This window comes from Lissotriton helveticus, chromosome 10, assembly GCF_964261635.1.
Source record: "Lissotriton helveticus chromosome 10, aLisHel1.1, whole genome shotgun sequence".
NCBI lineage: Eukaryota > Metazoa > Chordata > Amphibia > Caudata > Salamandridae > Lissotriton > Lissotriton helveticus.
In genome coordinates, this window is record NC_136071.1 from 275246021 (window position 1) to 275258536 (window position 12516).

The 12516-nt window shown below is 49.9% G+C and overlaps 1 protein-coding gene across 1 annotated transcript in view; it reads right to left on the reverse strand.

The window, feature by feature from the left end:
• Positions 1-12516, reverse strand: part of OBSCN (obscurin, cytoskeletal calmodulin and titin-interacting RhoGEF) — a 2124484-nt gene that overhangs the window by 1012151 nt on the left and 1099817 nt on the right. Inside the window, exon 94 of the mRNA XM_078665296.1 lies at positions 2366-2468. Coding sequence (XP_078521422.1) covers positions 2366-2468 — 103 coding nt within the window. The remainder of the gene's footprint in view (positions 1-2365; positions 2469-12516) is intronic.

Below are 12516 nucleotides of genomic sequence, written 5' to 3' on the forward strand. Positions count from 1 at the left end.
GTCAAGACTGGGTATAAGTCCTGGACCTATGGCACTTCTAAATCAGTACACTTCCGGGCCTGTGACTACTATGCCAGGAAGAAGAACTGCTATGCTGCTGAGAGGACGGCCACTCGGCTGGACTGCTGTTTTACTGGACTCTGCCTTGATGTGCTCTTGCCTTACTGAGCTGATCTGCTGCTTGCTGTTCCTCTGCGTGGGTGAGAAGGACTGGACTTGCATCAATTGAACCCAGAGTGACTCCAAAGGCTTGCTTGCTTGCCTCCTGTTGCCTAAGTCTCAGGGACACAAAAGACTTTGAACCCTCCTGTTCCAGCCCTGGGGCTTATCTGCTTGTGAGTTTGTCCTGCCAAGTGGTGCCTCCCCAGTCCTGGACCCTTGGAAGTGTATCTATGGGTTTGCGCCAGTGGAATCAATGCATCCTCTGCTGCAAGAGCGGAATCAACGCATCATCACTGTTGTGGGAACTGGTCCAGCACATCGCACTCAGAACTCAGCATCGCATCCGGCACCACAGCCTCCACTGTCCACCACTGAGTGTAGAAGATCAACGCATCGCCTCTCCAGTGTGAATTAACCCAGCGCATTGACCTTAGAACCGCCCCACTCGGAACCGGCGCTTCGCTCAAAAGAACCAACGCATCGCTGCAGTTGAGTGGAGAACTCCGGCGTAACACCCCAACTGCATGGGGATCATCAATGCATCCCATGCTGCAACAAGGAATAAGATACTTTTGCTCAGGAAGTCCTGCGTGGCTCCTGTAGCCAGCCTGTGCTCCATCGCAGGTGGCCCAAACTCTTGATTCTGTCACTGTCCAGCGCAACCAATTAACACTTCTAAGCTCTATTTTTGCATTGAATCTTTAAAAATTCATAACTCGACTGCTACACATTTGATTTTAGTCATATTGGCCTTGTTACATTTATAAAATCTTAATTTGATTTTCTAACCTGGTGTGGGGTCTTTTTGTGGTGTTGTATAAAGTGTTGCACAAATACTTTACACATTGCCTCTTAAGTTAAACCTGAATGCTCTGTACCAAGCTACCAGAGGGTGAGCACAGGATAATTGAGATTGTGTTGTGACCTACCCTGACTAGGACTGCAGTTCCTCTTGGACAGGGTGCATACCTCTGCCAACCAGAAAAGCGATTTCTAACAGCAAATATGAATATTTAATTAACGCAAACTTAGGGGCCGATTATGATTGCGTTTTTTCCGGGCCGGCGGAAGCCACCGCCGGGCCGGAGGATGCGGAAAAACCGCTGCGGAGCCTCCAAAGACCCACCGCCATATTAGGATGGCTGGTGGGTCTCGAATTCCGTCCGCAGCTTTTCCGCCGCGGTCGCCTTCCAACCGCGGCGGAAAAGCTCTAACATGGCTGGAGGTGTTTATCAGACACTGCCAGCCATATTAGGATGGTGGCAAAGACATGCTTTTCCGCGGCGGCTTTTCCGCCGTGGAAAAGGATACGTACTTTCACTTCGGGGGCCCGTTGCGGGCCCCCTGGGTGAAGGGGGGGTGGGGGGTGCACATGGGGGTGCATTTGCATGCACAAAGCAGCAGGCAGTGAGCGGTGCCTGCCGCTTTGTGCATGCAAATGCGATGCATGCATTTTTAACCTTGCGGCAGGTGCAGCTTGAAGCTGCACCCACCGCAATGTTAAAGATAGAGGATGTGACCGCCACCCTGGCGGTCACATCCTAATCTGCTTGGAGGGAACGCCGCAGCCCTGGCGGACGTTCCCTCCTCCTCAGGGGTCGCGGACGGACACAAGTCCGTCCGTGATCATAATCGGCCCCTCAGTTTTGAAGCAATGGTGCATCATTCAAAAGGATGGCGTACAAAGTAAGGGCAAGTAACATTTGCATATCTTGAAGTTTGTCTTTCTAAGCTTATTTTGAAAGTACTACAATGTTTCAATTGGATGTCTACCCAAATTCATGGCAAATACTCAGATAGCCTGGCATCAGTTATCACTTCTAGCCAAAATAACTTATCTAAACCTTGGTGTTTTCCCACCCACATGCTGTCCTCCAAACTATTCTTTTTTCACATGAAAAGTACAAGCACACCACTCCAACCCTGATGGATTTGCTATGGTTTTCCCCATAGATCGGCATCATCTTCATGACCTGCTGTATTACATCTGAGGCACTAACAATCAACATACCATTTTAACTTGCAGATAACCTTACTTTCTCATACTGTCAAAACACTACATGTATCTAAGACATTACCAGACATCAAATAAAGAAAGTCAGAAGAGAAAAACAACAGACGATTAACGCATTGGCAGGGAAACACATAGGAAAATGCAACAAAATAACTAAATCCAATATAATACAATTGTGAAATGACTGACCTAATCTGTGGATATGGGGCTCCTTCAATGTTGCAGGTAAACTGAGTGTCTTCACCCTCTAGGAAGTGCACATTTCGAACTTTGGTTACAAAACGTGGGGGCACTACAGGAGTGAAAAGAATGGAAATCATTATTGTTAGACCAAAATTGTGTTGAAGCTGACCTCACACAAATAAATTGAAAGCGTAAAACGAGGAAAGAGTTACTCTCCTTTATCAGCACTTTTTATGTTGCATTCTCTATTTAACCACATATTCCTCATCTTTTGAATCTTCCCAGGTGCCAGACTGGATACAGTACCTCTTGGAGTAGCTCAGCCATGCCAGTCAATAGTGCCAACAGCCTTTGTCCAACTCAATATCGGCTACGAATTTGACATCACAGAGACACATAACTCGATTCTGACATCAGTTTTTCTCCTATTTTTCCCAAGCCCTCATACAGAGAGCTAGCCGACAAAATTAATTGTAGACAGTGTGAAAAAATAACTTGGACCTTTACCACCTCCTGAAATTCCACTCCACAGACTGAAGAGGTAGAAGGAAGTGAGTACTACTGAAGGTAAGTGTCTTATTTTTCTGCGGGATGCTACTAAATGTGCGAGTTACTTACCTTCGGTAACGATATATTTGGTAGAGACGATTACAGCCTTAATGTAGAATTATCCCCAGGCATGAGACTGGATCCGGAAAATCTTTTGCTCAGCATCCCTGCGCGCCGGTGGGACGGCATCATGCGACTACGCCCTGAAGTTGTCCGCGTACGCGACGTCAGTGAGGTCACATAAGTCCCACCCCGGCACGCCTACGTCAGTTTTCTTCGGAGAACTTTTCCGCCCCACAACGCGGAGCCATCAGACAAAACTGTGACAGTATGGGAACAGTATAGGAACAGTGTGCGAAAGAGCAGAAACCTAGAAAAAGAAATGATGAGGAACAACACCATAAGGGCAGTGCCAGACACTGCAGCCCTAAGGTCAGGGAAAATAATAAAGAACAGAGCACCGCCCTGAACAGCAACCCTGCCAGTACAGAAATAGCTCCCCCCTGGAGACAGGGAACATATCAAAAAATGTAATGAGAACATGTAGCAGGACTACAACCCCAATCAATAACACTGAAGGGGAACCAGTCCGGGACAAACAAGGAACGACAAACCCCAGAACAGCCCAATCACAGAATGTGACATCCCCGATAAAAAACAAGGGCAGAGTCCCCGCCAAAGGACCCCAACACAGCGGGCAGCAGAGAAGCATAGGGGCCAAAACCCCTAGCACTGACGGGGGAGGCTGAAGGTAGCCCCAACCTGGAGCAACCAGAGCGTAAGGGCACAGAAGCACCTATAAAACTATCCTCCCATGACCAGAAGGGAGGAATCGGAACAAAGAACAGGACAACATTCTGCCAAAAAGAAGTGACGAATTCCGTCACAGAAGACATAGCCACCCACAGGGAGGCGAGTGCAGAAGACCAAGTCAAAGGTTTTCGACAAGGTCACGGGACAGAAACGGCTCTGATCAAGGCCGCTGATGAAATAAGAACCACAATGGACAACGACGGCCAGGCGGTTTTGATTCTGCTGGACTTATCGGCGGCTTTCGACACGGTCGATCATTCTACTCTGATCGGCCGTGTCGAGGCCATCGGTATTAAACACAAGGCCAAGGATCTCATAGCATCTTTCCTGGCCGACCGTAAACAGGCTGTCAAGCTGGGCTCATTTACTTCTCCGACATTTGCCCTTCCTTGCGGTGTCCCACAGGGCTCCTCGCTGAGTCCGACCCTTTTTAATATTTATGTGTCGGACTTAGCGAGGGTAATAAAAGCGTACAACATCAATTTGACCACTTACGCTGATGATACCCAGCTGGTACTATCTATTCATAAAAACGGTTCCACTATAGCGGCCAACTTTAAAGACGGCATGCGGGCAATCAGCAGTTGGATGGCTTCCAACTGTCTTAAATTGAACTCCTCTAAGACCGAGGTAATGCTGTTCGGTAAGGTTCAGCCGGTCTGGTCTCCCTTATGGTGGCCGGAGGAAATGGGCACTCCACCTGAACCAGTCAGCAGGGTGAGAAACTTGGGAGTCATATTCGATGACAAACTCCAGTTCCACGATCACGTGAATTCTGTAGTCTCATCGTCTTTTAACATCTTGCGAAAAATTAAGAAGCTTTTGCCATACCTTCCTACCACTGCTGGCAAAACTCTTATTTCTACCCTAGTGTTTTCACGTACGGATTACTGCAATGCCCTTTTCCTCAACGCTCAAGAAAAAGTTATATCCAAACTGCAAATGATTCAGAATGCTTCAGCTAGAGTTTTACTTGGTGTCCCAAAATTTATTTCTGTCTCTCAACAACTACCTCAACTACACTGGCTCCCAGTAAGGAGCCGTATTAAATTTAAGTCCTTATGTATTGTATATAAGGCAATAAACAACATGGGACCCAAATTTCTTAGAAATTCTCTTAAGCCTCTACCAACCCCCAGAACGCTTCGTTCCAACACCGCTAATTTGCTCCAACTTCCCAGAACAAGGAAAGTTAATTGGGGAGACAGACGTTTTAACATCGCATCAGCAAGATTATGGAACTCTCTTCCTTTCCAAATAAAATCCAGTCCCACATTGCTTATTTTCAGGAAGCAACTGAAAACGTGGTTGTTTTCTCAATAAACTAATCAGCACCTTAGACATAGATCGCTACACCTGCTCTTAAAAACACTGGTAATGGATCTAGCTCTTAGCGCCGAGACACCCACGGGTAATTGCTGCGCTGTAAAAATCACAAAAATAAATAAATAAATAAAGGTCTTCACAGAACGTGGGGGAAGTGTGGGTCCTGAAGGAATCTGCGGCTAAAATCGTCTCTACCAGATACATCGTTACCGCAGGTAAGTAACTCGTACATCTGATAGAGACTACTAGCAGCAGATTCCTTAACATAGAATAGATACCCTAGCCATACCCAAGGGGGAGGAGGGTCTCTGAGAGGACCTCACCAACCTGGACACAATAGAGAGTCCACAAGGGTGAGGCCAGCGGACAGGGAGAGAACCCGTCCCCCCAGGCAAGGGGAATCCCTGCATCCAGAAGACCCCCAACCCCAGAGGGGATGCGGGAAGACAAGAAAAGAAGAAGCCTGCCATCAAGCAGCAGGAGAAACGGGGCAAGGCTAAAGGAGGCCAAAGCGCCCCACACCCATTCGAGGTATCAAGAATCTCCACCAGGAGCCCCAAGGCCCCAGCAACGAAGAGGAGCACCTAGGAAGAAGAGCAACCTAGAGACTCAAAGGAAAAGAGGTAGACAGAAGGCAATCGACAAGACAGAACGGCGCTTTTGGCAATAAGACAGGCGTAGCAGACGGGTAGCCTGAGGTCGCCCAGGGGAAACCGCCCAACACCCCGCAGGGACAGACAGTGCCCGAGGAGGCACAAGAAACTCAAGAAACTCCCAAACTACCACCACCCCATGAGGAGAGGTAGAACGGAAGACAGGGCCCATCGAAGATGGTCGACAAACCCCAGCCTCAAGCAACGGACAAGGCAAGGGCGACCGTCCTGCCAAAATGCCAGAGGGCACAGAGATACAAAAGAATAGCAGGACGGCACCACCAGCATAGCCCGAAGCGGGCAACGCACAGAACGGTGCACCCAGGACAAGCCAGACACCAGCCGAAGACAGAGGCCAGGAAGACCAAGAAGGCCCCGGACCCACCCAAAAGGAGAAGTCCGCACACACGGCCCAAACAACGAAAGAAGCAGGCAGAGCTATGACAAAATACAACCGACAGCAGGCCAAACCAGGCTAGCAACGCAGTGACCCCGGAGAAGGACAGCCCGGGGCGCAGCTTGAGCCATTCCAACACCCTCAGCAAGAGGAACGCACCTGCGACATACCGTGACGCCACGGAGAGGAGAGGCCTGAAGGTGACCACACCTCCGCAGCACATGACAGAGCTATATAATAGCTACCAGAACCCCAAATAGGGTATGTTACATCCCAAGACATGGGAACCCTCTCTTCCCGCAGCGGAGGAAAAAACAGAAAGACCTGCAGAGAACCCGCAGACGGCTTGCCAATCAGCCAAAAAGAACAACAGAAGGCCTAATCTCAGGGCCAACACTGCTCAGCAAAAGCCAAAAATCACAATCCAAACAAGCATTTGCAATGCAATAGGTCTCGCAGCATTCAAGTTTGAGTTATTGGCATTGTATATGACAATGCGTTGCATGAATTTTTTTGCAAACTCTGTATTGGCTGGTGGTGTTTGTGCCTGGTGAAAGCGTGCACTGACGGATGGTGGTGTTTGTGCCCGGTGAAAGCGTGCACGAACAACTTATGGTGTCTGTGCCTGGTGAAAGTGTGCACTGACGGCTGGTGGTGTTTGTGCCTGGTGAAAGGGTGCACTGGCGGCTGGTGATGTTTGTGCCCGGTGAAAGCGTGCACTGACCGCTGGTGGTGTTTGTGCCTGGTGAAAGTGTGCACTGATGACTTATGGTGTCTGTGCCTGTTGAAAGTGTGTACTGTCGGGCGGTGGTGTGTATGCCTGATGAAACCATGTACTGATGGCTAGTGGTGTGTGTGTGTGCCTGTTGAAAGTGTGCACTGATGGCTGATGGTGTGTGTGCATGGTGGAAAAGCGTGCACTGACATGTTTAAAAGTAAAGTGCGCCATACTGCGATTGCTACAATAGTTAATTGTGGATGTGCTAACAATTGATGCGTGCACTGATGGCTGGTGGTGTGTGTGTGTGTGCCTGTAGAAAATGTGCACTGATGGCTAATGGTGTGTGTGCCTGGTGGATGTGTGCACTGCCAGCTGGTGGCGTGTGTGCCCGGGGAAAGCGTGCACTGACGGCTGATGGGGTGTGCCTGGTGAAAGTGTGCACTGATTCAATTCAATTCAATTCAGTTAATTTATATAGCGCGCTACATACCCAGAGGGTCTCAAGGCGCTTGGAGAAGGGTGGGGAATTACTTGTCAAATATCCAGGTTTTAAGTTGCTTTCTGAATGTTAGGTGGTTCTGAGTGAGGCGAAGGTGAATGGGAAGTGAGTTCCAGGTTTTTGCCGCCAGGTAGGAGAAGGATCTTCCTCCCATGGTGGTTTTGTTGATGCGAGGTACAGCAGCAAGGGCTTGGTGGGAGGAGCGTAGCTGGCGGGAGGGGGTGTAGAAGGAAAGTCGTGTGTTGAGGCATTCGGGTCCAAGTTCGTAAAGTGCTTTGTGTGCGTGGGTTAGAAGGCGGAATGTTATCCTCTCATTGACGGGGAGCCAGTGGAGGTTTTTCAGGTGACCAGAAATGTGGTCTTTACGCGGGATGTCTAGTATGAGTCTGGCTGATGCGTTCTGGATGCGTTGGAGTTTTTTCTGAAGTTTTGCGGTGGTACCGGCATATAGGGTGTTTCCGTAGTCCAGGCGGCTTGTCACCAGTGCGTGGGTGACCGTTTTTCTAGTTTCGGTGGGGATCCAGCGAAATGTTTTTTTGAGCATGCGAAGAATGTTGAAGCAGGATGATGAAACGGTGTTGACTTGTCTGGTCATCGAGAGTGAGGAGTCCAGAATGACGCCCAGGTTTCGTGCGTGGTCTGTCGGGATGGGTGCTTTTCCAAGGGACTCTGGCCACCACGAGTCGTCCCAGGCTGAGGGGGAGGTGCCTAAGATAAGGACTTCTGTTTTGTCGGAATTCAGGACTTCTGTTTTGTCGGAATTCAGTTTCAGACGGCTCTGCTTCATCCACTTGGCTACTTCTCTCATTCCTTTATGTAGGTTGGTTTTGGCGGTGTTAGGGTCTTTGGTGAGTGAGAGGATCAGTTGAGTGTCATCATCGTAGGAGATGATGTTGAGGTTATGTTGGCGGGCGATGGCCGCGAGGGGGCTCATGTATACGTTGAAGAGGGTAGGACTGAGTGAGGATCCCTGTGGCACGCCGCAAATGACTTCAGTGGCCTCAGATTTGAATGGTGGGAGGCGGACTCTCTGGGTTCTTCCGGAAAGGAACGAGGTGATCCATTCCAGTGCTTTTCCTTGGATTCCGATGTTTCTGAGGCGTTGTAGCAGGGTGCTATGACAGACTGTGTCGAAGGCTGCGGAGAGGTCGAGGAGGATGAGGGCGACTGTGTCTCCATTGTCCAGAAGAGTTCGTATGTCGTCTGTTGCTGCGATGAGTGCGGTCTCACTGCTGTGTTTGGCTCGGAAGCCGGACTGAGAGGAGTCGAGGGATTTGTTGGTTTCGAGGAAGGCGGCGAGCTGGTTGTTGACAGCTTTCTCGATGACCTTGGCCGGGAATGGAAGGAGCGAGATGGGGCGGTAGTTTTTGAGTTCGGTGGGGTCAGCTGTGGTTTTTTTTAGAAGGGCGCTGAGTTCGGCGTGTTTCCAGCTGTCCGGGAAGGTGGCGGAGTTGAGGGAGCGACATCTCGGAGGTGTGGTGCAATGATGGAGTCTGCTTTGTTGAAGATGTGGTGAGGGCATGGGTCTGTGGGGGATCCTGAGTGGATGGAGTTCATCAGGCGGATGGTGTCCTCAGTGGAGATTGTGTTCCAGTCATTAAGGATGCTCAGGGGGGGTGACGGTACGGCAGAAGGTTGGGTGGGTTGGTCTCCGGGTTGGTTGTTGAAGCTGTTGTGGATGTCTGCGATTTTGTCGTGGAAGAACGAAGCTAGGGAGTCGCAAAGGGCTTGAGAGCGGGTGATGTCGTTGGAGTTGGCATTGGGGTTGGTAAACTCTTTGACGTGTTGAATAATTCTTTGCTGTTGTGGGCGTTGGTGTCAAGTCGGTCTTTGAAAGCGGCTTTCTTGGCAGTCCGGATCAGTTGGTGGTGTATGCGGATGGCGTTTTTGAAGGCGTCCTTGGTGCTGGTGTTTGGGTCTTTTTTCCAGGCCTTCTCAAGGGAGCGACAGAGTTTCTTGGATTTCTTAAGATCATCGTTGAACCAGGGGGCGTTTTTGCTGCCTATTTTGATTTGACGTTTTTTCAGGGGAGCTAGGTTGTCGGCGCTGTTGGTTAGCCATTGAGTGAGGTTAATGGCTGCTTGGTTGGGGTTCGAAGAATGGGCAGGGGGGTTTTGAAGAAGCGATGAGGAGATCTGGTCGAAGGTGATTTTGTTCCAGTTTCTTCGCAGAATAGGTTGAGGATGGTTGTGGGTTGTGGTATTTTTGTAGATAAAGTGAACGCAACTGTGGTCCGTCCAATGGAGAGCTGTGGTGTGACTGAAGGAGATATGTTTGCTGGAGGTGAAGATAGCGTCGAGTGTGTGGCCTGCATGGTGAGTGGGGGAGTTGACAAGTTGTTTGAGGCCGAGGTTGGCGAGATTGTCCAGAAGGGCGGTGGTGTTGCTGTCGTAGCTTTTTTCCAGGTGAAAATTGAGGTCTCCCAATAGAATGTAGTCCTCAGAAGGGAGGGCGTGTGGGGTGATAAAGTCAGTGATGTCTTCACTGAATTGTGCACGGGGTCCTGGTGGCCTGTAGAGGAGGGTGCCTCTGAGTGTGGTCTTGGGGTCGGTGTGGATCTGGAAGTGAAGGTGCTCGGCGCTAGCGAGGTTGACGTCTGAGCTGGTTGAGATGCGGATGGAGTTCTTATGGACGATGGCGATGCCTCCTCCTGTTTGCTTGGCGCGGTCTTTCCGGATGATCTTGTAGCCTTCCGGGATGGCAATGGTGATGTCTGGGGCTGAGGAGGCGTTCATCCATGTTTCTGTTAGGAAGGCGACGTCCGGAGAGATGGTGTCTAGTAGGTTCCAGAGGTCGATGGCGTGTCTGTGGACTGAGCGGGTGTTGAGCAGGATGCATTTAAGGTGGTTGGTGTCAGGTCTCTGTTTGGTGTTAGTGGATGGGGAGTTGGTCTTGGTGCCGTCATACTTGCAGGAGTTGCATGTGAAGGGTCCATGGGTGTGTCCAGGAGCGGCTTGGGCGCAGTTGGGGAGTCGGCCGGGGTTAAGGGCTAAGAGGGTGGAGGCGGTGTAGGTAATGCGGGTGGGGTGGGTAGTACGGGGGCCAGGGGGTCTGGCGCTGGGCGCGGTCTTGGCGCGGATGGGCGTAGACGGGCTTACCTTTGGCGCACCTTCGGCGCGGCCGCAGCGCGTGGACGCTGCGCGTTGGGACATCTGACTTAAAAGGGTAGTGTAGGGGGGCGGAGCGTGGGAGGGTCATGTGGGAGGCGGTCGCGGGGAGGCGGGCCAGGGGAAAGCACAACAACAAAATGGTGGGAGGGATTGAAAACGAAACTTAGCACAAACCCCAAAATGAATAAATGCACCAAACAGTGAGAGCGCTATTCAGTCAACACTGCTGCAATTCCACAGTATAATTCCCAATGCAATGCTATTTAATGAAAGCGCTATCCAATCTCAATGCTGCACAAAGCGCTATGAATTTTACAGCAATAACACGCACGAGTTTTAGCAGCAGCAGAGCAGCAGAGCTACGATACCAATCACGAGTGCTCCAATGAAGTGAATTCAGCTGTGAGCGCTGTAGCAGTGATAGCGAGCTGGAGCCAGGGAGCGTGGGGGAGCGACCGTTCGGGACGAGGTTGGTGGTGTGTGTGTGTGCGCCTGGTGAAAGCGTGCACTGACGTCTGGTTCTGTGTGCGTGTGGTGGAAGCGTGCATTGATCGCTGGTGGTGTTTAAATAGCAACATACTTGGGTCCAGCATAAAGAGCACCCTTTTTAAACGGGCATTAAGAGTGAGACAGCACACAATGATCCAATGGTAATTACTAGTTGAAGGCAAATCGCATATAGAACATTAGGAACACTGCAATTCTTTACATTGATTCAGACGGTCCTTGCTGCATTCAGGACATTATCAAAAATCAGTCTGTTTCGTGAGAAGAAATACCTTACATCCTAAACAGCTGTTTTAACAGAATGTTCCCGACTTTAAAAAGAGATGCCTAAAACGTTGGCAAGGAGGCAGCATCCTGAATTTAGGTTGTATGAATGTCACTTTATTGTTTAACTGTAAGAAAAAAGCTCAACTATAATAAACTCCTAGCCAACGCTCCAACACCATTCTGCCAGCTAAGCAAGCTGAGTAAGAAGGGATGTGCGGACTTTACCCGAAGGTGTCAGAGCTAATTCACAATAGAAACAGAACTGATACATGAGAACATTACTAGTGAACAAAATACAAAAGCAAACGTTACATTACATGAGGCAAAAGTGACAATGGTGAGCCAACAAAATACAAGAGGTAGCAAACGGTGCAATACAGGGGGAAAGAGTGACAAGTGTGCAGGTTACAAAAGCGTCAATAAATGGTGGACACTCAAACACAAAAACAAACATTACGTAGGCAATGGTGGCACTTGTGCAAGTATCTAAAGCAAACAAAATGTAGGAGGTAGCAAACGGTGTGATACAAGAGAAAAGTGATGTGTGCATGTTACAAAAGAGTTCCAAACGCAGGTAAAAGGGTAATACTGCAATAAATGGCAGACTCACACACCACAAGAACACACTGGGAAGGCACTTCCATACAGGGCTTAATTTGTGACGGTGCTTAGCACCGGCACTTAATTAACAGGGCCGGGTCTACGCAGATTTAGTGCACGTAATTGATTTGAAAGATTTTCCTCATTATTACGGCACTTGGCAGTGGCACTGTTTGATGTTGAACCTGTTTGTTTGTGACTCTGATTCTTCAGGTTCTTGTTAAGTTCTGTCTTCTGTTCTTTTCAATAAATGTTGTGCGACCCCGGCTCAGTGTTGCCGGTCGCCCAGTGGGTGGGGGCGTGGGTGGGACAATGATTTTGGCAGGGCTGGATTTTGATTGGTTGGGCATTGGGGGCTGTGCGCGGAGCGCGGTAGGAGGCAGCGTGCGCAGATTTTTGGAGATTGCGCGTGCATTTGCTGCATTGCCACCAACGTAGCAAGCATACCCGCACGGCCGCGCCCCACTGAGTCGTCATGGTTCAACAGCTGCCAGGAGCAAGCTTGACCGGCCAGGCCGGATGGACGGACGGCGTTGTTGAGGACTGGACTCGAGTAGCGGCTGCCAGCAGTGACTACTACTACGCCTACTGGCCATTAACAGCACCAGCAGCCACCAGGTGAGGCACGGCCTTGCAGGCCTAATCAGTTAGATAAAGCATTCTGGGTCCTCAATTCCCACTGACTGCAGGTGTAAATGGGCAGGGCAACATGGCG